Genomic DNA, 23,815 nt, shown 5'->3' with positions numbered 1-23,815 from the left:
CATGCAAAGATTTACCATTTCTCCTAAAGAGATTCTGAGTTACACCACGTTATGCAAAGCTTTTAGAGAACCTAAGACCGGGATGAGAGGACTTAACACAGAGTTGAATATGTTGGTTTTCCTCCCAGCACAGAATAGCTGAGTCTTTTTATCCACTCTATGAACAAGAAAGATGCTTAACTGTAAATTTACCAAAAGCAACAGTTAAAGAACTCCTCTCAGAACTGCTATTGCCTAGGCTGAATAATTCCATGCATATTTCCTTAACATGCATCTGCTAGCAGACATACATGTGTACAATACTGAAGATTACAGCCTTGATGAAGATAGGTACTAATCTCTCAAATCACTTAAGCACATGTTTAACTTTAAGCAAATTAACTGTTCCATTGAAGTAAAAGGGACTAATCAGTAGCTTAAAGTTAAGCAAGTGCTTATTTGTTGGATTGGGTTTTAATGCCCTTTCTCTTTGATCATTTGCTCAATAAATCAAAAAAGTAATATAAGATGAATTCAAACACTACTACTTAGCATAATGGCAATTCTAAGAAATGCCTCAACTGCAAAGTATAACTTTATTTATTTGTTAAAGAAAAAAAAAAGATGCTAAGACTTCATGGTACTTAATTCCAGTAGAGAACAACAAAACACACCCAAGTAAGGACACTACTTCTCAAAATCTCATTCTTATTCTAGTCTCTGATGATTTTTATGGTACATGTCATGCTTAGTAACACATGTACCAGATGAGCTAGGAGTCAAAGTAGCCTGTATGGCACTACATATCTGAGTTCGTAAACACACACTCAGAACCAAAGACAAGTGCTAAACAATTCAGCTGTGACCTATCTACAGAACAGGACTCATCTCAGTCATTTGTCGTGTATCACCAAGTGTAGTATTACCATTATTTCTTAATCCATGAACAAATTTTGATCTCCATGGAAAATTTAGCAGAAACTAAAGTAGCACGCAACTTTATGTGCGGAAAACCTTTCCCTTAAAAGATAAGCCGTTCATCAGAAGTGTTTCCTGCAAGGAGATTCTGCACTTCTACTTAGAAAGCACTGCAAAGCAGAAGGAATCCTTGTGAACTAAGAAGGCTTCACTTTAAAGGAAAAGTGGCATTCAGAGAATGTGATATAGGACTTGATGGCTGAGACAGAAAAAAATTACTGTTACAATCAGTATCTTTTGCATGTTTACTGCCTTGATAACTAGCATTATCACTTAAGCTCTATGCTGATCTTCAAACAACTTAGCCAGCTTCTAATCTGTAGTCAAATATTGTGTTTTGCTCTGGCTTTCTGAACAACATTGTTTACAAAGGACAGTTTGTGCGCAGCTGCTCTGATGGCCTGCTCTTCACAGGAAATAAATAGAAAAATCAACCTTGATTTGTTCCCTTCTCCTGTTTCCCAAGGCTCAGAAACAGTTATTTTTATTTTAATATTTTTCTAGGAATTCTGGTTTCATGCTCTACAAAAATAAACATACATGCCTTCTAAACAACAAGGCAGCTGTAATATTGCATTTCCAAAGCCAAAAAATCATCAGAAATATTCTTTATACCTTCACTGTCTGCCACAATATTTATTTATATCCACATTTTCATTCAGCTGCAGTCATGGTACCTTTAAATAAGTGCAGGAAACCAGATTACTTGTCTGTGCAGTGATGCAGTTGTAGCAACAAGGAATTCTTCAGCAATCTCAAAATCATAAAATTGGCCTGTGCTTTCCCTCTGTTTTCATCACTGGATTGGCCAAGATCAATCTTACAATAATAACAATGGGTTTCTTAAAAGAATCCTGTTCTGCATTAAACAGTACTTCCCTCTTACTGGTTTAATGTTGATACTTCCCACTGAAACTGTCATTAATACTACAACATAACCAAGAAACTGCACAGTGCTCTTGATCCTTTTGGAAATTATCCAGAGATTCGCCCACTAATTTTTCCTATCTTTAGTCTCAGGAATACAGCTAGAATTTTCCTACTGAACAGGTATATCTCAATGGGATAAAACAAGGGGTACCCACTACTTCAGTAGCATATTAGGTCTGAGATTATTCATTTACAGTTGCTGTTTTCTTTGGTCATGTAAGAATGACTTACTTGACACAAAGACTAATTAATATCTAGCATCAATTAAATTCCAAGATGAAAAGGTACAGAAGCCTACTTCATTGAAATTGACAGTGAAGGGAAAACAGGACATGTCCACTTCGCAGAAAAGTGCTTGCCACTAACAGAATTTTCTCTTTCTTAATGGAGCTTTTAATACATTGAACACAGCATGGGGAAAAAAAGAAAGCCTAATTATCTAGTTTCGAAACTTGAAATTTCAGTAAAGAGCATTTGTTAGATATTGCAACAACCATCTGAGAGCCTCACGTTCACTAATTTTGGTGTCCTTTACCATAAATTTATTCAAGAGCTGTCAAGACAAATTTAAGACCACAGTTACAATTTTCAGTATCTGAACCACTGCAGCTCTTGAAAATGCTTTGTAAAGGAAGATCAATCTATGTTGCTTTGGACAAAAAGCAGCTATGGAGTGGTACAGCTCATCAACATGATGTGCCTCAATTAACCAAACAACTACAATATATATTGAAATTTAACATGTAAATCAAAGTCTTTTCTCTAGTTTCTTGAGAAAAGATTACTCCTTGCAAAACAAAGACATGGGAACAATTAGCATGTCAAAAACCAGATCTAAATACTATTTAAATCACTTTATTTTGCCAGACCCTTAATTCAGACAAAAGTTATCCACAGAATTATGCAGCCTCTTCACAACTGTTGTGTTCACCAAAGGGAGCTATTACTTGATCAGAATAATCAGAGAGAAAGCAATCTAATGTGCTTCCACAAAAGCTGCAATTCATGATTCCATAAGAAAATTCTCCTTGAAAGGACAGCTGCACAAACGCATCAGTATGATTCTCTGTTGTGTGCTCCAGACCATTCCTTTTATTTTACCAAAAGGCTCTGGGCAGCCTCTAAGAACTGTAAATGTTGCCGTTTTTAAGTAGGAGAGGCAGAGAATTCTCTTGGTGTAACACGGAGAAAAATCTGCCAGACATCAGGCCGCTCTCAAAGGAATCCCTCTCATGCTTTCAGGTAGGAGATTGCATTAAGCAGTGAAACTGCGTGCCACAGGTGAAGGAAGGGTGCTTCAGATGAGATTTTGAGCAGTGCTACAGAATGATAATGTATTCAGAAGAGGATACTACATTAATATATGCTAAGGGGATATAAATTAATCAGGGAATTTTTGCCATCTACGAAACAGTGAAAAACCTGAAGGATAAACTGGCATATTCAAACCACTGTCACCACCCTCAGTCTTCCTTAAGCTGAGAGCTCCATCCTGCAAGCCAAAGACAAAATACAAAAATCTTACTTCAGCTCTATTTTCCACTTTAACCTCATACTAGCAAGGCTGCTCTATAGAATTGTAACTTTTTTTTAATTATTCTTCAGTGTTACTGCAATACATCATTCAGTTAATAAGAGAATAGAATAGTTTTATGGTTCTGGTACTTACCTTGAGTCCACGAAAGCTGCCTGGGCTTGTTGGTGAAGAACTGGAGGACTTTGTAGATTTTGGAGTGGATAATTGACTGCTTGGAGTTCCATTAACTGCCAAAAGTAATAAAAGCAAACAAATGGAAGATGATTAAAACAAACAAACAAACCCACCTAACTTCCTTTAAAACATAATATATCTTTCTGACTAGGTATCACTCAAATCTGTACGGAAAGATCATCAGCATTTAGGAATAAATTATGTGATGGCATGCCACACAGTTATTCCCCCCAAACTCACGTGGCTAGATATGGGATTAAGAAAATACACAAATATCACATTGCTCTTCCAGAATTTTAAAAAGTTGACTCTGTACTTTGCAAGTGCAGACATAATCTCTTTAAATTCCATAATTTACTGTGATATAGCACAACCAAATATGGAGAGAGGAAGTGTTCATAAGCAGAAACACATGGCTGTATGTTTCTCCCTTTTGTATCAATACATTACTTTTCTGGTGTAACATTTCACAGAACACAGTTTTTGGTGGGTTTTTTTTTTCCTGTTCTTTGAGCACATCTAAATACTATTTTTTCAACTTAAGCAGTCTACCTGTCAGTAGGCCAGGCTGACTGCACTACAACTTCCAGAAATTCCTGTTGTTCATAACTGTATCTCTCTCTTATATGTGATGTTAAGGCACAACTATTTAGCTATAGAATAAGTCCATCTTGAAATCTTAAACTTGATTTTCATTCCCAAACCTGTTAAAGGACTAAGAGTTTAATTTTTTCTGCAAAAGATATTTAGTATTTCAGCATACTTTTGAGTTTGACTTTAACAAGGGTTGCACACAAGAACAATAGAGAAGTTACTTCATTTTACGTACATTTTTAAAGTAGTATAAGGAATTTAGAAGCATACATCCCTCCTGCAGATCTCTCTCAATATGCTACTTTTCATCACTTTGTTTTACATAAACTTCTTTAAACTGGGTTTGTCAGCATCTCTTTGTTTTGTACTAATTTGCAAGGATGAAGATGAAAAGGGCTAGTAAATGCTGTTAGAATTAATTCCAAGCTGTAAAGTACATGAACAAAAAATGAGGTACTTCATTAGAAGAATCTGCTTTCAAATGACCAACTATTACTACAGAAGCAAAATAATTTTTGTTTCTTCACAATTTTTTTTTATGAAACTCATAGGTAAGTCAGTCTTGCCCGAACATAACCATTGAGGCCTACACCATAAGTCATCTCTACCTGTCTCTACGTCACTATAATCCTTTTAAGCACTGGCAGAACCACTAAACTGTACCTGTGAGTTCAGCTGGTTAACAATATTCCCTCTTCTGAGGAAGAATATCCCACCATACACTCACAGTATTCCAGCTCTTTGCTAGTATCTTAGCTGTGCTTGCTGGACATGTGTGGTGGCACACTGAGCCAGCGGTGTGATTAGATGACCTCCTGAGGTTCCTTCCACCTATTTTCCTTCTGTGATTATACAACACATAGTGCATTCTGCCAAGGATCCTATTTGAAAGGGATGTCTGTAGACCATAGAATCACAGAACTGTAGGGGTTGGAAGGGACCTCTAGAGATCGAGTCCAACTCCCTTGCAGACAGCAGTACTTTTTTTTTTTTAAACTCAGAAAACACAAGCAATCTGTATTTATTTTTAGCACTTAGCTTGTTCGCTGAATTGATTTGCTGATAATTTCCTGTATATGCAAAACTCACCTTTCTTAACTATTTTCCAAGTGTAAGTTCTTTTGAGTTTTCTTTCTACGTGTACAGCAGCCTGAATATACAGAAAAAAAAAATCTCTGCTTTTCCTAAATTGTACGTGTTAGGTGACAATTTACCGTACTGGAACGCTGAAAGCTGAAAAACCTATGAATAACTTTCAAATTGTTAACTTTTAATATGGTCCAAAGTCACAACTTATTTGCTAATGAAAGCATGTGTTACTTGTAAGAGATTTAGTGTTTTAGAGCAACGCCAGCGAAACTTTCACTTGGAATTGAAGGTTGAGAGAGGTTTCTTGTCATTCCAACCTAGGTTCTTAAACACCAGAAGAAAAAAAGGAGAGCGAGAGACTGCAAATAAAAAGGTGTGGCACACATTTCTGCACCTTTCTTTGCAGCAGATCTTACCTCTGTATTTTTGCACTAGTTGAACATTTCTATTATCATATACACAAACATTCTGCTTCTCAGACTGCTCCTCTACTTGTAGTAAGATTATACCTTTACAAATTTAACACTGATGCCATTAGCAGATGTCCAACAAACAACTGTAAAGTATTACTTGTATTATCTCAGTCAAATACCTACTTTTCACAAAAATGCTGGATGCATTATGGCTCTGGCTCAGTAAATGCAAAATGTGCATTTCAAGCTTAAAAATACTCACAGATGCAGAGGAAAGGGGAAATGGAGAGGAAGGAGACACACTGGTGATATACAGCCATAACAGTAATGGCTCACCTGGGGATTTTGCTGAAGAATAAGCACTGGAGTAGTGGCCACCCCTCTTAACTGTACTCATATATTTAACACAAAGGAAAAAGACATTAAGGAGAAAAGTTATTAAACAGCTCTGAACATGCATGAAAGAAAGAAGGGAAAATAAAGATAACTAAACACTACATGACAAAAAATGGCAAGTAAATAGAAGGATAAATACCAGACACTTTGGATAAATTTTCAGATTAACCTAACCAATGGAGGTGTTCAAGGAGAAATAAGTAAGGAAATGACAGTGCTGATTTCTAAATACTTTGTATAAAATTCAATATTGATAATGAATATATTCTATGTATATCCCATGCATATCCTATGCAATCTCACTGCAGTTAACAGGATTGAATGAAATACAGATCATCTGTGAAACTCAGCATTTGAAGCCTTTCAGTTAAATATACAAACCTGGTAAACAGATGATAAATACTCCACTTTTAAAGAACTCAGAGACATAAAATGACTTTAACCAGCATCAGTTAAGCAAAATAAATATTGATAAGGATATGAGAATATTGAACATATTGCAGTTTTGAATACATGCACAGGAGCTTACACACATATAATTACAACCAAAACAGAGCACTGTATATTTACATATTCAATGGTTTGATTTTAGGGCTACTTCTCCAGGTCTGAGGGAAAGAAATATATTCAGTTTTATTATATTTAGAAATTAAATGCAGCATTAAATAGGAAAAACAAGATTCTCCCTTCTATTTATTTGTATAAAAGACTCAGCATTTGGAACAGATGGGGTCCAGTCAAACTTCCATCAAATACACAACATGAGCCTTACTTTGAAATTACACAGAGTACAAGAAGAAAAATATTCTCTGTTAATGGGTAATTGTATTCCAGAACAGCTCCTAAACCTGCTTCAAATAACAAACTCCTGTATTTTGACATTATTTGGTTTATATAGGAAAAAGCTTTTGAATTCAAAACATTTAAGGCTATACTCTTATGAATATCAATTCAACCACATAGCCATTCTATAGTTAAGTTTGCAAGCAAATCAAGTGCTATGCTGAAAGCATATCCTAAGTAAACTAGTGGCACAAATTGTTCCAATCTTCTTAAAATGAAACTTCTTGTGCCTGTTAATTAATAAACAGAAACAACATTTCTTCTCAGGATTCAAAAAGAAATGCGTATTTTATTATACACCAGTATTAAATCTATGAGAGAAACCAATAAAGCATTTTTATCAGGAAACAAAGCACAGCACTTGTATTTCACAAAGAGCCAACAGCTTTTGCAACCCCTTACACATCTGCTAGAGTGTATTTTATGTGCTCATCTCTTTCCTAGAAGCTGTACCTGAGGCAGGTGATTTGCTTCGACGTGAAGGTCCTGGACTTTTGGACCCAGAATACCTCATGCCAGATGATCGGGAATAAGATGACTTCATAACACGACATTCTGCAAACCAAGCAGATGGAATTTCAAAAACAATTCAGTGTACCAGCTTCCTCCAAGCCCTACAGTCGCTGTTTATTATCCAGAAAAAGAACATCAGTATTTTCCAAATATGCTTGCCAAACTGAATGAAACAGTCAATCTTAAAACTTAACCCACATATCATATAAATATTTTTGAGCCAAGTGCTTTACGTAATATTCAAAGTCTTGAACTTGGGTTATGACCATTATTCAAGTTTGTACCTATGCACAGCTGAATGGCTGAAGACAGTCAATGACAGCGTTCCTCTGATAGTTCGGTAAATCCTGAGTGCTGTAATGGCAGCTTCATTTAGAGCAACTGCACAGCAAACTTATTTTACGTTCTTTTGCAAGAAACTGATGCTGTGAACAATTTTTGAAGAGGTGAAAAATGCCTATTGCTTCCAAAATGCTGAGACAACAGATTACTGTAATTTACCATCAACTATGAATCTTGAAATAAAGGACGACGCAAACAGGAAAGGAATAAATAATCATACATGTATTGACATTTCTGAAAAGTTTTAATTCCTACAGTTAGCATCTATTGCAAATCTCTCCCCATCTAATCATATCAGTTTCCCTCTTAATTTTGTCCCTGTCGTTCATCACTATAATGGCAATGCCATGACTATGATATCAAGTCATCATCAAAAATGATACATAGAGCTGTATACCCAAGCCATGATCCACTCTGTACTGAAATTGTTTTTATCTATTAAGACCTCCAGAAGCATTACAGAAAGTACGGACCATTAATGGTGAGAAAGTGAGAAAGAAACCCTCAGTCGCTAGTTTCTCAATGGAAATAAGCTCAGTTAGTCTGTGTGTGTTAGAAAGGGAAAAGCAAACTTTTAACCATAAGATCTACAAAGGTATTTATATTTTTGTCCAGACTAGAATTTGCAGTGTGAGGTGATACAGTCATGTTCTCCTATGCCTGCACAAAAATACAACGGTATCTCAGCGAGTTTAAAATTCTATGTAAAAAATACCATTTATTTGAATCAACATACTCAGGTAGTTCTGGAAGAGCAGCATGTTGGAAATAACAGTAGAATGGGAAGAATTTGCCAATCCATTCAATTGTATGAAACACTGTGGTTAGACATAAAACTATACTACTTAATACAATAGAAGATTTTCTAATGAAATTACAGTGTTTATAACAATTAGAAAAAACAGCATAAATACACAGTCCAAAGCTGTCCTCAAATAATCTGATGATTCTTGCCAGGGCAATTATCGTTACCCACAAAGCTCTCACAGTATAAACAAGCTCAGCATTTGGTCTACAGCATTCAAGAATGAAATATGAATTGTTTAGCAGGACAATCTGAGACATGAAATTAGCAGTTACATATATGATTTTTCAAAACTCACATGAAGACAACAACATGGAGACCATCTTGTAGTCCACAGTTGTCAAAAGAAAATGTTTATAACTCATTTTAGAAACATTAGAGATGTAAGCGAACCTTTTAAAATGCAGTGCTGTTTTGCAGGCAACTTTATGGACAGGGTTTGTTTCCTAAGAAAATAGATCATACTTGTTCGTGCATTTTAACTGATGTACAGAATACAGATGATGGGTTGGGAAAATGCTTTAATTGATAGGAAAATATATTCCAATGCATATTTTCCTATATCACACAGCTCTTGAGGATTGACCAGAGGTTAGAGTAGGTTTCTAGTGGGTTCAGGAAACGCAGTCTTACCACTGTGATCCAAAACGAAGTCATCCTGAGCATACCGATATTTTTCAGGTCCACATGCAATGAAGACATCATCATCTCCAAAGAAGTCCTGCAAGCATGTCACCTTAATGACAAAACAAATAGAGTAAAATAAACAAATGTAGTATTTTCAAATGCTAAATCTTCTGTTAGTCAGCAACACTTAATAAGTTTGTGTACTCCTTTTCGTTCTTTTATAATAACAGTCATTGTGGTTCTCAAGTACTTCAGCTGTTCCTCATCTGCAGGAAAACTCACAGTCAAGAATGTAAATACTACTGTTCCTTACCTCCAAGACAACCTTCTCTTACATGTATACCTGTACTTTTCCCTATATGTGCATGGTGATGGCTTTGAATATAACAGCTGGAAACCCTACTGGTAGCACTAAAGCTTCCGGTATTCTTATGCTGATGGCTTGTGGGCAAACTCTTAAAATTTTTCCTTCTGTAATATTTAATGCTCTAAGGCATTTCATTTTCATCTTTAAATGTCACGTAGAACCAAACCAAACCACCACTTGTCCCTTTTATTAAAAGGTATTCAAGAAAAAAACAAAATGCAGAGTTTCTTCCATGCCCTTTTACTGCTCACTCTATTTTTAATTGTTGCAGTAATAATGTTACAATCTATTTCAAGAAGGAGGAGGCTTTCAAAAGGACAAATACTTCAGATCTTCATTATGGGAACAAAATCGAAGATCACAGAAAAAAATAAAAATAAAAAACAACCAACCCTCAAGAAGTCAGTTTGTGTAGGAGTAAATATCTACTTTAGAACAAATTAAAATCAATAATGTCACAAAATAAATCCCAATGAACTCCTTTTAACTCGCTCTAAGAAAAAAAAATAAAAGAAAAAAAAGATTACAGGTAGCAAGATAATTCTTTAAACTAAACTGATCAACATTTTCCTGTGTAATTGCTTTACATCCTCTCCTCCTCCCAACCTCCCCCACCCCTTCTCTATTATTTTTAACATTCTTTTTTTAACATTGCATGCCCTGAATCAGATTTGCAAGTAAAAGATAGGCAGAAGTTAGGAAAGATAGAACTATTTGGTAAAATCATTTAATTAACCAGGTGAAACAAATAACTGCTTCTAGGGAAGCAGGCATTTCCCCTTTCCAGCTACCTGTCAGCACCATTTGCATATTTTACCCAGGGTGATAATGGCAAATGCTGGCAGGTCTGGAGGGAGGGCTTGCTGCTGCCTGCAGCAGGCAGCGCTCAGAATACCAATGACCCTGTGCGCTCTGCAAGAAGGGACCAGGCAGCCAGAAGCAGCACAGTTGTCATGGCAGCTCACTCAGAACAGCAGCAGGTGCCCCTCCAGCACCGTCATCATGCTGTGCCACTTGCAGTATCAAGTTTTTTCTTTCACTGCATTAGGGAGACAAAGGATTCCAGCCACTAACAAAATCCTTTCATTTTTATCTTTTCGTCCCGACAACAATCTAGTCACATTGCCTAGAGACATTTTAAGCTGTACTTGAAATTGCTACCAAAGAGGCAGTAACAACTGGATTCAAAAGGCTGTACAAATTTAAGAGTTTTGCTAACAGAGAGAGTTATTGAGTAGAGGGGAACATATCTCATGTTAGCAAAATTCTTAAATTTGTACTAACTCTGTTAGTTTTGCTAACAGAGAGAGTTATTGAGTAGAGGGGAACATATCTCATGTTAGCAAAACCTTCCAGAGGTTTCCGAATTTTTTCTTCCTTTTGCCAGGAGCATCAGCACTGAAGCAAAAGTGAGTTTTAGAAAAAAAGACCAAGCATCCTTCCCACCTGCAAGGAGTAGGAGGTCAGAGAACTCAACAGCAAACCAAACCCACCATTATAAGAAAAGCTGTGAGAAAGCTTTCAGAATATTCATTCTGGATGCGCCACTGGAAACAGAGGGAAGCACTCTGTGAAGCACAAGCTCACATCCAAAGTCCCCAAGTGGGGGCTGTTCCCACAGGCTCTGCACACCCATCACTTGCTTGCTTGTGCCGCCAGTGCCCTTGTAGTGCTGTTTTGAGTAGCTTACACTTAAATGCTGTTCTGATATAAAGCTTCTCCCTCACTCCTTAACACATTCAGGGTAATATCCAAGCTGTAAGTTAGAGAGGACAGAACGATGGGACAGACTGTGGGAAATACATGGAGATGTATGATACCATGTGTGGTATCATCTTTTCGCTGTTTACAGAGCAGTTCTACATACCAATGAATCCACAATGATCTGTGCACAACAGATGACAGGAATACTTTTGGAAGTGTACCATAAAACCTTTTGTAAATGGTCATTGTGGTGGGGAATAAATGAATTAAAAAAAAAGAGAAGGTATTAATTTCCACCAATGTTTTTCCATAGACAGTTATAGTTTCCTCAGGCAAGAATACATAGCAGAAATTGACAGCCTAAGTATCAGTGATGTGATCAGCTGCTGGAAGTGGACCAGCAGTACCTGTGCTCGGTGTGCCAGCTTGCTTACACACTGTGTACCTGACCCGTCCAAGACCAGCGCTGTAGCTTACTGAAAAAGGTGCTAAATTACACGTACAGCTGGATACAGATAAATGCAAGTATGAGAAACATCCACATACGTGATTGCTATATTTCAAAAGTGAATACTGGCAGTCCTCCTTCCTACAAGTAGTTTGGACTGATTACATGTGAACTGTACAACCAGAAGGAAATACCGGAAAAACCACATTCATCAAGGAAAAAAAGATCCACTCCAAATTTAACAAGCCCCCACCCCCCCCAATCCAAAATGAGAGGTGAGAAAAGTATTTTAAAAATTAAGTTCACAGAAACGGTTGGTTTTCCTGTAAGTATGATCTGATAGTTATTTTTCTAGGCCTTCATAATGAAGTCATAGAAGCACAGTTCCCAAGACAAAAAACAGATGCAGTTCTAAATACATGTTTTCCTATGGAAACATTCCTTATGTTCTGTTGGTAACTCCACTGCCTTCCTTTTGTTTAGAGTACAAAGTGATCTATTTGTGCTTCTCTGACAGCCCAGACTGCTATTGTCATGTTGCACTGCTTCTGTTCAAATACATGCATTTGAAAACATACAATGTTTCAATGTAACAAAGAGAACCATAGAATTGTTTGAGTTGGAAGGGACCCTTAAAGCCCATCTAGTCCAACTCCTCTGAAATGAACAGGGACGCCTACAGCTCTATCAGGTTGCTCAGAGCCCCATCCAGCCTGGCCTTGAATGTACAACCATCATATTTTCCTTTTAAAGTCGGTTTATATTTCTGACAAATATTTATAACCAACCTAAGTTTCCTTCTTCCAAAGAAATATGTCTGTCAGATCAAACTACAGAACTAGAACATATAAACACTGACTTGTACAGAAATCCCTTTCCCACTACCATCACACGAGCCCAAAAACATAATTTGTACCAACTCCTACCTCTGAATGTAACAATAAGATGCATTCCCATCAAAAGACACAGGAATAATTTTCTGGACAGAACTCATCAGGAAATTCCTAATTATCCTTTCTGGCTAAGCTACAAATAGAAAAACTGAATGACAGTCTTACCCACAAGATATTCATTGTCCAGAGGAAAAAGCACTAAAAGATTTTGAGGAACTGATGCTACAGAGTTGTTTATAAACATATTAAAACTACTAAACAATTAAATTCCTCTCAAATCTTTAACATTAAAGAGAGACCTGTAGCCAACTATAGTTACACTATGACAATCTTTTTTTTTTTTTTTTCCTGGATATTTCATAAAGAAATGGCATATATTTCCATGAGAGAAATAATATTATACCTGTAAGATTCAAGCCAAGTCAGAGCATCCAGTGTAGCTTTGCGACGGCACACTGAGCCAGAAGAAGGACAAGTAATAGGCAAGAAGCAATGACTGGCAACCAGAGCACAAGGCCAAGCCAACAAAAATGCTCTTGATGTAGCAAAACTGGATGTAAAGCATAACAATATTTGACCTCTTCATTGACCGACTATGACAATGCTATTTTTACTTTATTCGTGTGAACTAACCATGCAGCAGCTCACAAAGAAAAGATATTCCTGAATTATCCAGTTATCCCAAACACGGCTATGTGGAATGGAAAGAAATTTACACACTTAAGTAAAAAGTAATGTGTTCTTTAACTATTTATTACCTGGGAGTTTTAACTAGTTTCAAGTTCTAGTACAAAAAAAATCAAGCTTTTAACACATCTGCTTGTGATGTAACTCTGAAACAGAGATAATACAATTTGGTGACAAATTAAAACAAATTAAAAAACCACCACACAGCAGATCAGTATCAACACCCTCCAGCCAAGAGTTCTCTGAATAAATTGTTATTTATTCCAGCTGCACAGCTATGTTTCATTCTAAACGTAGAATGATGAGCTGTAAAGACAAACGGTTTGGTTCAATTTAGCATGGCTGATTCAATTTAAGTAACAGCAACAGGACTGTTCAGTTTAAGTCTGCAGAGCCACACCCTGCGTCTGGGGAAATCTGCTTGCATGACAAAATCCCCACATCAGATGGAAATTGAACGACATCATCCAAACTGGAAAAGATAGACAAGATTATTTTTATTTCTTTTTAAACAATAAAGAAAAAATATACTTACTGGCTTTAGGGAAAACAGGATATGATGTAAATATTTGAAAAAGGAAGTGCATAACATACGTGGCAAAAGAAAAACTAAGAGAAGCAGCATGCCTAGTGAAAGCTGGATTTGTGGATGCGTTTTCAGCTCAGCAGTAGTGACAGGCATTAAATGCGGAAGCTCTTAAAGAAATGCAATGTGTTTGTTTTTTTTTTTTTCTTTTTTCCCCAGGATTCCTACCAAAAAAACATAACAATAATTTATTAAATGTCAGCATGACAAAACTAGATACAACCTCCAGGCTACTGCCTTCAGTCTGACAGGTCTCCACTTCTCTCCTGAGGAATGCTACTCCTTTCTGACTGGGCCAGATCACAGCTACGCTGTCCTGACACTTTTGCCCTTTGCCTCTTGCACCAACTTTTCTTTCTGAGTAAGCAAAAGTAAAATACTTGTCTATTTTGCCAAACAGGCTAGCTTTGTAGTTATCATTTTTGTTTCCCTTTTTTCAAACAAAGTTAGCATTGCCGCAGTTCAAGGGTTTGTGTATGTCCTTAAGTGCAAAGTACAAGTAAAGCAGTCCTGCAGAAATAGGGCAGTTGTCCATTTTCTTATTTCAGTTCCATCACCAGCAAGGGCAGACTTAACTTTCAAAAGGAAGAACTTCCTCTGAGCATCCTCAGGAACTCAAAGAGGAAGGTGAAAAGGGCAGTCCCACCCCTACTGAGCACTGTGATTTTAACACAGATTTTCTTACCTTGGAACTTCCCCTGGGTCTCTGCACTGCCACAGAACAGCTTGACCAAGCCAAAAGAGACTGTGTTTAACCATTATTCTGAACTACTTACTAAACCAGCAGTGTCCTTCACTACTGAAACCGAGACCAGAACAAAAGAGGTTCACCACTAGCTTAAGGCAGCTATTTGCCTGTTTACACTGAAACACATTTCCTGACAGGTCTTCAGTAAACTGTGACAGAACAGCCAAATACAAGCTGTAGCCAGGATACATCCTGGAAGAAGACACATACAGAGAAAAATCATAAACCAGCATAAACCAGTAAATCCTTGATATACCCTAAAAAAAAAAAAAGTACTGTAATAGCCAGTATTCTTTTTAATTAACAACATGTTCACTTGGCAGAAATTATAGTGTCAAGGGCAACCATGCTAAGTGAATTAGAAACAGGTGAAAAATAAACTGTGCAAGAGCCAGGCAAGCATGGAAGCCCACATTAGAGTGCACAAGAAACAAGCAACAAAAACACTGCTAGACTGAACATGTGGTAAATCTGGAATCTAAGGTAGAATAATAACATTCTTGCTGGTATATTGAAGAAGCACTTGCCATCTTTGAGGCTTAACTAGGTCAGGTCAAGCAGAAAGAATGCAAAACTAACAACTGTTACAAAACAAAAATGTTCATTACCTGGTTTGTTATATGCCTGTGCATGCTTTGAGACCAGCAAATTTACCTTGTAATTCAAAGACTATGATTTTCTTTTATAATAATCTCCTATATTTCTGTACAAAATAAAGAGTGTTTTAAAAAAGATTTATTTTTAGCAATTACTCAGGTGCTTTAACACCATCCTAACAATCTCAATTAACCTGTTTGTTAAAACATCTCCTTTTTCTCTACGGGTGGATCAAGTAGTGTCCCCTCACTAAGCTGCTGGACACTGCCATGAAGCTATATCTTATAATCTGATTTCTAGGTTAGAACATCCACAGGGTATTGTCTGATTGTCTTTTCTTTCATTAAGTTCAATAAATAGTGAGAAAAGAATTAAGTTTCTTGAATATATGTTTATTAAAAAAAAACTTGTAAATATTAAATTTTCCTGGGGTAAAGACAGCTTGTTACACTATTCAGGAAAAGTGAAAAAAAAAAAAAAGAATATTGAAACAAAGACCTTAAGAAAAGAAGAAGAATGCTTCTAGGCCAACTTCCTAAATGACTATTTGATCATCGACTGTGACACATTCTTAGAGTCATAATCAGAAAATGAACCTTCTTTCACAGATACCCTGTGATGAGGAACAGCAGTGAAAACGAAGGAGACAAAATCCTTCTGTCCTACAGGGAATCTGAAGAATAAGAAAGAAAACAAATGTTAAGTATTCGCCTGCTGCCTTGTAAATGGAAAAAGTTTGGCAGTAAGCCCAGGAAACGCCTAATACAGTATGACAATGCAGAAAGACTGCATGAACAGACTGGTCAGGCACCAGAGCTCATGCAGCTATGTGGAACAGATGACAGAATACAGCACATACCACATTTTAGTTTAATTTTAAATTTAAACAGGTTTTTGCATCTATTTTTCAATATCTCTAGAGTTTAATTCAGAAAATGAATACATGTGGAAATGGGAGATTGCAGTTGGGTGCATTTCAAACAGATAGATCAGCTTCACTGCAACGGAAATGACTGCCAGAAAAATAAGCTCTAGAAATATGCACAGTATGTGTGTTCCTATCATGTATCATCCAGTACTGTAGGACTTTTTGGCAAGGCCCACTCACTGGTCTTCCAAAGGGAAGACCTGACCTTTTTCTGCAAAATAGTATGACAAATATTGCACTAATTATGTGCAGCTATTTAGATATGGGAACAATTACAGTTGAGGGGGACTAAATTCTGTAAATTTTGAATAATTTTCACTCATACCATACAAAACATGTCATCATTCTCTGTAACAAAAAATACCCCAGAACAACCTTTCTCCCGATATTATCCGCTACTTGAAAAAGGGTTTGATCATTTCAGCGTATTACATAACAGTGAAATTCAAAATCACACATCTCAATTTAAAGAGTTACACAGAGAAACAACACCCGTAGTAAACTTGGAAATAATTGGAAGCTGGAAGCAGAATGAACTAATGCAACTCATGACCATAATCCAGTCTGTCTGAAGAGGAAAACACAGCATTTTCAGTTACCAGAATTATATCTTTGCCCACAGAAGCATTAATCACAGCAGCTCAAATAAGTCAGCATAACAGATTCTTTCCTTTAGTGGCACAACTGGGAAGACTAATGCGGAGCCAAAAATAGCACCTGACTTCATACAGCTAACCTTCCATCTTAGTCCTGAGCAACTAGTCTAAAAATAAAAGCTACTTGTATTAAGAAAGAACTTGAAAAGAAAAAGCAGACCTAAGAACAGACAGCTAGCTCAGTTTAGTAAAATATTGTGGATTCAATGACAGAAATACAGTTAAATTATATGCTATATTGTTTTTTTCCACAGTACTCGCTATTCTGCACTACTAAAGAAATCAGTGCCTTTAGCTAGAGTCACCTTACTTGAAAAACATGGAATTCATATACTATGTACTACAGAGGATTCAGAAGAATGAAATTCACTTTCATTTTTTTGATTCTTTAGATGAGAAGAGCTGCTGGGGCACACAACTATAATGTGCTGCAATCCCAGGCTTCCACTGTTTGTGAGCAGACACTGTCTTCAGGTCCTAAAATCAACCACAGTGAAACTCAACCATTTTATTTTGCACAGAACTGAGTGAGAGCTGCTCTGGCTGCAGCACCTCTCTGGCATTTCTCATGGTGTTCCTATCACAGCTGCCAACATGTGGAATTAATCAAGGTTCAGCTCAGTCTGCCTGAATCTGAGCTACGGCAATACATGACTTTGCTCTTTGCTCTGTTCTGGTTTAAAGATGCTGGCATCAAGCTGCTCAGTTTGGCTCAAAAAGCACCTGTTGCTGCAGCTGATGGAAACACCTAACGAGATTTGGAAATCCTCAGATTACAGCTTTTTCATTACTTTTACAAGGATTAATTTGCAAAACAGAAAAAAAAAGTCTAACTTCCCTCATTTTCCTTTCCCTAAACAAACAAAACAACCTCCTAACCAAGACTAAGCAGACATAAGATGATTTCATAAAGAGCTGAAAAGTATACTTGCAATAGCTTTTCAATTCATTCCATAACTAGGTAAAAATTATACTGAGGTTGGAGATGGTGGTATGTTGTTATATTTCTGGGAAATTGCACCAATCTAAAATATCAGGCTGAAACATACTCAGTGTTTGAAAAGGAATTCAAAGACATAAATAATATCCGTATAAGCATACTTCACGTTTCTGAAAAACAATATCATTAAATAATCTAAAATAAAAACAAGTTTACAAAACAAAAGACCAGACTTACTTCACAGACAGGATTGATGATCAGTCAGTTTTTCTCCCCCTCAGATTTCTCCTTAGAGAAAGAATTATCAGGATTCTATACAGCATTACCATGGTACGCCCACATACACTTCAGATAATACATGAATTAGTTAAACAAATACTAAGATACAGGTGCAATAATTTATCCATACAGACAGAGGTGTGTACAACATTGATAAACGTTTAATTCCAGTTATGACTCAGAAGAAAGCATCGCTCACAGCTTTCCCTTCCCTTCCCTTCTTCCTCCCTGCCCGAACATCCTCCAGTTCAATTACCAGCAGAGGTAATGGAAATCTGTAGTGTGAATAGTTATCAGTCTGAGGAAAGAAATGCAACAATTTCAAAAAGCTCTATTTGTATGCTTATAAAGATCTATTTGCTTCACTGGTATTTCACTTGAAACAAACATTTGCTTTCCAGAAATATAAATCTGCATGCAATTTCTAAATGGGATTCTGCTCAAATCCAAGGCAGCAGTGCTCTAGCATAAAGCTCTGCATGAGCCAAAATCTCAGCATTCTGGGTCCCACCACCAGCAGCTGAGACTGGGCTGCTGCCAGTTCAGTGCTGTTTGTATCACAGCCAACTTAAAGTCATGCTGCAGTTGCACCTCTTCTCTATAAAGTGATCCTTCTGGAACTGAAACGTATAGTAAATTCATGCCTGATCCACGCAGAAGGGAGGTATGTAGTACAAGTCCAATGCACAGCTTGCATCTGGGTATGCAATTGCACAGAAATGCACATCATACACTAGAGTCACCTTGCAAAACGTTGGTATGAAAGGAGCATACGCTGTCCCAAAATCACAAACATACTTTGCAACTAGCAGCAGTGCCAGGAAGCGCTATTTAGCAGCACATCAGGAGCAGATACTGCATCTGCTCTGAAGAGGAATTATGTAAGTAACACTGTGGCAAGGCTGTCATTACCAGCTACTTCCTATTACACATACAACAACATGGCACTAATACCATTCCTACAGTTTTCTGTAGTCAGGTCAAGAATTTATTCCTTTCATGTCCAAATGGTAAGCAGTGTCCTAATTTAAGCAGCATATAACGTGATTAATATTTTTGCTTTCTGCTAACTTCCATTACATGCATGGTTCAACTTTTCAGTTGCCTGATCCTGAAAAAGCCTTAAAAAAAAAAAAAAAAAGGAATTTTCCCTTTTGACTAATATTTTGCATAAAATGTGTCATTCTCTTCTTCCTCAGGCCATACGCATCTGATGCTCTGCAAAAGCACACATGCTTCTTCAGTGATGATTTTGGACATTCCCTTCAAATGCTGAAATAGCACCACAGTCCTGAAATAATACAGACCATAAAAATGGAAAGCAGGCACGTAGACAAAAACATGTCAGGATACTATCACTGAATCTCACATATTAGTTATGTGCAATACAAATTAGTGTAGATACACTGTACACTCTTTCCTCTCTTGCAATTCCTCCCCTTGAGAGAATTTCTGTACACACTGGAATTCTGGTTTGAATTATTCACTCCTACACTTTTTAATAGAAGTATTAGCCTTAATCCATTTAGTTGCTATTGCTCAAGCAGGAGTATAGTTCTGCCACTGCTCCTTCATTAGGAGGTTACTGCTGTCCTTATTTCTACTTTCAGGGTCTAAAACTTTCGTAGATATTCGCCTGTGCTTAAAGAGCTTCCTAAGCAGCTTCTGGGAACATATGTTGTTTTTACTAGCTCTGGGTAGAGTTTCACTGTGTGTGCCAATCAGGCCTCTGTGGGGCCCTGTCAGTGATCAACTGATTTTCAAAATTAGAATGCAAGCCCAGCTACTTTCGGCAAATTCACTGCAAGAGCCCTAATTCTTATCTACATGAGCATATCTGATCATAGTTAATTGATTTTACTTACCCTGACATTTTATGTACTGGTACATTAAAATGGGCTGGCAGATACCTGTCTGGTTTGCAAAGCCTTCCCAAAGAAGCAACTCTCATAGAAGCTGCCTTAGGGAAGATGTCTAGCAACATAGTTTGTATTGATACAAGTAGTCTTATTTGCCTTTAACAGGTTTCGATTTAATTGCAAGTGGAAGGTCTCAAGAACAAGAGACAATATGGCTCATTTATTCCCAAAATAAAGACACAATCTTAAAAGTTTTCTTGAAAGCACATATGGATCAGCGGAGTGTTTCTTTTCTTTCTTTTATTTTCCTGAGACTCCAGAATATTTCTGGTGGAGATGCAGATGCCTGATAAGGGAATTTAAAATGATCACATATTACTTTACTATTCCTAGTTGGATTTGCACAAACCATCTGCTTTCCATGAACACCACGTTGAAACTGCTGCTTCAAGTACTGTATGGAAAAGCCAACTGCACCTCTTCAGAAATCCATGGATCACATTGCATCTGCTAAGCATTCCACGCATGTTTTCCTGCCAGGTTTTTCTTTTGTTGAAAGGGGACTGTAGCAATATTTTTTGCTCTAAAACTCTCTACTTACTAGTTGAAACAGTCCTTTGAAATTGTTTGAATTTCAAAGGATCAATTTGAAACAATCCTTTGTGTAATTATTATACAAATATTTACATTCCGTACATGGCAGTTACATAATGGTGCCTTTAAAGGAGAGAGGACTATTAATAAACTCACAATAATTCAGTCATCCTGAAATCTGGTTACATGCTAAGAGTGAAAGGAGCTTTCTGCAAAGACCTGTATTGAGGTCTAAAACTAATTTCTTTGATTTTTTTTTTCTACGTAAGATCCAGATTAAACAAAATATGACAGCTCAAAGCCTGCAAGTGAGAGATGGTCAGGTTTTCTGGATGTGTGCTGAATTTTCTCAACTCAGTATCTACCAAAATGGATATTCCTGAAGGTCTACCTGGAGAACAGTCTAAAAGACACAGTACAAAGTGCCTGCAGTACAAAAATCAAGTTCAGGAAAATTTCTCAGTCTCCTGAAAAGACTCTGGGTCAATTATTTGTAATACTCTGAAGTACTCTAAAAACAGTAGGCTGAAAAAAAACAAATACAAATAAAAAAAAACACCTTAAAATTCACAGCAGAAATGCAATCTCCCCCTAGATTCACAGTATGCTTTACTTTCATTAGGTAGCATCATCTCCAGTTTAAATTTACATAAATACTCCGGAAAAGTTCAAGCATTGCCCTGTGCATCAACAAGTTACTGCTGCAAGAAGTATACAAAGGAAAGTAACTCAGCAAGAATAGAAAGGAAGCGACATTTAAGAATAACATAATGAAAATCACACTACTTAAAACACATACATGTTTCAGCCGCCTCCAAGTTTGTGTTAGAGATGGGAGTGACAGTTTCAAACACTTTTATAAAGAGATGAGGTACTTTACTTGTGTACTTCCCTATCACCCACTGACACTACTGATGCTTAAAAAATGGGGGGAAAAAACACCTTTACACCAAAATCACTGGAGGTATTTCCAATGCACCACAAATAGAAAAAAAATTAGAAACATAAATCAGAACCAAATCCCATCTGTAAGGTGATGGAGGAGGGTCACAGTGAATTAGAGGAAGATAGATATCCATTTATGCTACAGAAGTGAGGCACCACTAGCAATTTGCAACCAGAGCTTTTGTAATTGCAGTTTCAAAAATGACTGGTTTGTCAAGTGCTGCCTAAAGTTCTGCTTATTCCCTGTAACCACGCAGCTGGAGATGGCCCAGATACTACCAAGAAGTTCAAGCTTATCTGGGCATAAGTGCTGGTATTTTGGGAAATGAATTTCTCAGAGTTGAGATTTTGATGTGAGAATTCAATCTTTAAAACAGCTGGATATGTGTTCATGAATGTTGAGATTTTAAGTATAGCTTTAAGATATAAGAACTAGCAGCTGGATTTAACCATCAAAGAATCTACTGCAGTTGGATATTAGAAGTGAACAATCTGCTTACATTATAATTCCTATTAAAAATATATTACTTTTGTCATTTTGAAGGTACAGATTCATAAAACATTTTTAATGTATTTTACAAAATATACAGACAAACTCAAGTATACATATATGATAAAGAATGTAATTGATAAAGGTCACTTTTCTCACTGAATCCTAAATATTCCTTTTCACAGAAAACCTACAGTTTCTATTTTAGCAAATGATAATTAAAAGTGAACTTTTATAGAATAAGACAAAACTATAACTTGTTTCCTGACAGCTGAGGACAGTTTACAGATGAGGATCTCTCACAAACATCTAGGAATCATCCATTCATTATCTAGCCCTTAGCTAAAAATATTTTTAAGTAGGCTAGTTAGGCTAAAAATGACTCATTGTATGAGAGTGGATGAATCATTTAAAATATTTTGAGATTAATTATATATAGATATATAAAACACTAAGGAAAGAAAAAAGTCACTAAGAGCATCTGACTTCAGATTCACCCCCAACAAAGTCAATTTACAGAGGAGAAATTAATATCTCATTGCACACCTGCTAATGCTTTTTTAGTTCAATTCCAAGTCATTTTGAACTCCACAGAGCACTTTTTTCATTAAGCAAACAAAGAAATGTTGCAATTTTTACCTAGTGTACCACCATCCTAACAAGGATTCATGGTAGGGTCTGAATGTGAAAATATTGGGCTCCAGCTTTCCCTCACTGCTTCCCTGATATTTACAGCAACAAAGAATGTAAGCTCAGAGCAATGATCAGCAATACTTGTTACCAGTAGACATATCAACAGCCACTGGCTTTTGAGACAAGATGGAAACATAGAGACTACTACTTTGGAAAAGTTTTGGGAAAAGATTCCAGTTGAGAGGTAGATCCACTTTCAAACACTATTGTGTAATCAAGTCTGAGGCATATTTTTCCTCTAACACAGATGTGATTTCAAGATACTTTCACCAATAAACTCTGCTATAGATGAAGGGGAATAAAAGAATATGATAGATGAAGGAGAAAAAAAATACTAAAAGATTCTGAAGTTACTGCAAATATATGCTCAACACCTAAGAGCAGTAGAGGAACAGGGAATCACATTTAATAGAGATATCCAAAGCTTATTCTTAGAGTTTTTCCACTGTCCTGTAAATATACCTCACTGTTTCTTGAGTGCTTGTGTCCAAACACTTGAGAAAAAACAGAGCATGTATGCTTCTTGTTTTCCTTAGCTTACCAGTTGACAATTTTAATTATATCTTTTGTAACTAGAAGAGTTGGTAGAAAATGGTTTGTACATGACAGCATCATCCTGCATGCAATGATACCACAGACTTCTCTTTCCTTCTCTTAAAAGAGATAATTTTGAAAAACAAAATGCCATGCAAACATCCAGGGAAGTCTCTGGTGACAGGACTGATTTCACGAAAGCTGTTTTTAGTATTGGTATTTCTGGTAGTATTTATTATTTTATTATTATTATTATTAGTCAAGAATCCGTATTTGAATCAGATGGATAAACTGAAGTCTTCCATTTCGGACAAATGGGTAAGCACTATTGGGCTAGCTCTCACCTCCCATGAGATGAAGAAGGATCATCTAGGATGTTACACAAGAATTTTCCCCACAGTGTGAGCAGGAAATAACGATCTCAGAGGCTGGCTACAGTAGCTTTGGAGTCCTTCTCTTCAATCTGGAAGTCTACTGTGTTTTAAGTTGATGAAAATCACTGCAGTGGTTTTTTTTTTTTTTTGCCACTAATACCTGAGCAGCATAGTTTTCCATAGCTCAGAATACTTAAGGTAAGGAATGTATTATAATAAAGTGGACTAAGGAGAACCAGAACAAATGAAGTGTGTTTGGACAACATTGTGCTC

General features: G+C 36.7%; 1 protein-coding gene across 5 annotated transcripts in view; it reads right to left on the bottom strand.

Moving 5' to 3' along the window:
* Window positions 1-23,815, bottom strand: part of DCLK2 (doublecortin like kinase 2) — a 78,613-nt gene that overhangs the window by 29,386 nt on the left and 25,412 nt on the right. For 3 of the 5 annotated variants that reach the window (XR_002438456.1, XM_021396277.1, XM_021396279.1), the window contains exons 3-6: window positions 9,227-9,329; window positions 7,387-7,488; window positions 6,031-6,081; window positions 3,557-3,651 (exon numbers count right to left, since the gene is read on the bottom strand). Coding sequence is in view for 3 of the 5 variants with exons in the window: in XM_021396277.1 (XP_021251952.1) it covers window positions 3,557-3,651; window positions 6,031-6,081; window positions 7,387-7,488; window positions 9,227-9,329 (351 nt within the window). In the remaining 2 variants the exon portion in view is untranslated. The remainder of the gene's footprint in view (window positions 1-3,556; window positions 3,652-6,030; window positions 6,082-7,386; window positions 7,489-9,226; window positions 9,330-23,815) is intronic. The other 2 variants (XR_002438457.1, XM_021396278.1) reach the window with 1 other exon arrangement.

This window comes from Numida meleagris, chromosome 4 (genome assembly GCF_002078875.1).
Source record: "Numida meleagris isolate 19003 breed g44 Domestic line chromosome 4, NumMel1.0, whole genome shotgun sequence".
In the NCBI taxonomy this organism is placed as follows: Eukaryota; Metazoa; Chordata; class Aves; order Galliformes; family Numididae; genus Numida; species Numida meleagris.
This window is presented reverse-complemented; position numbering and strand designations above follow the sequence as displayed.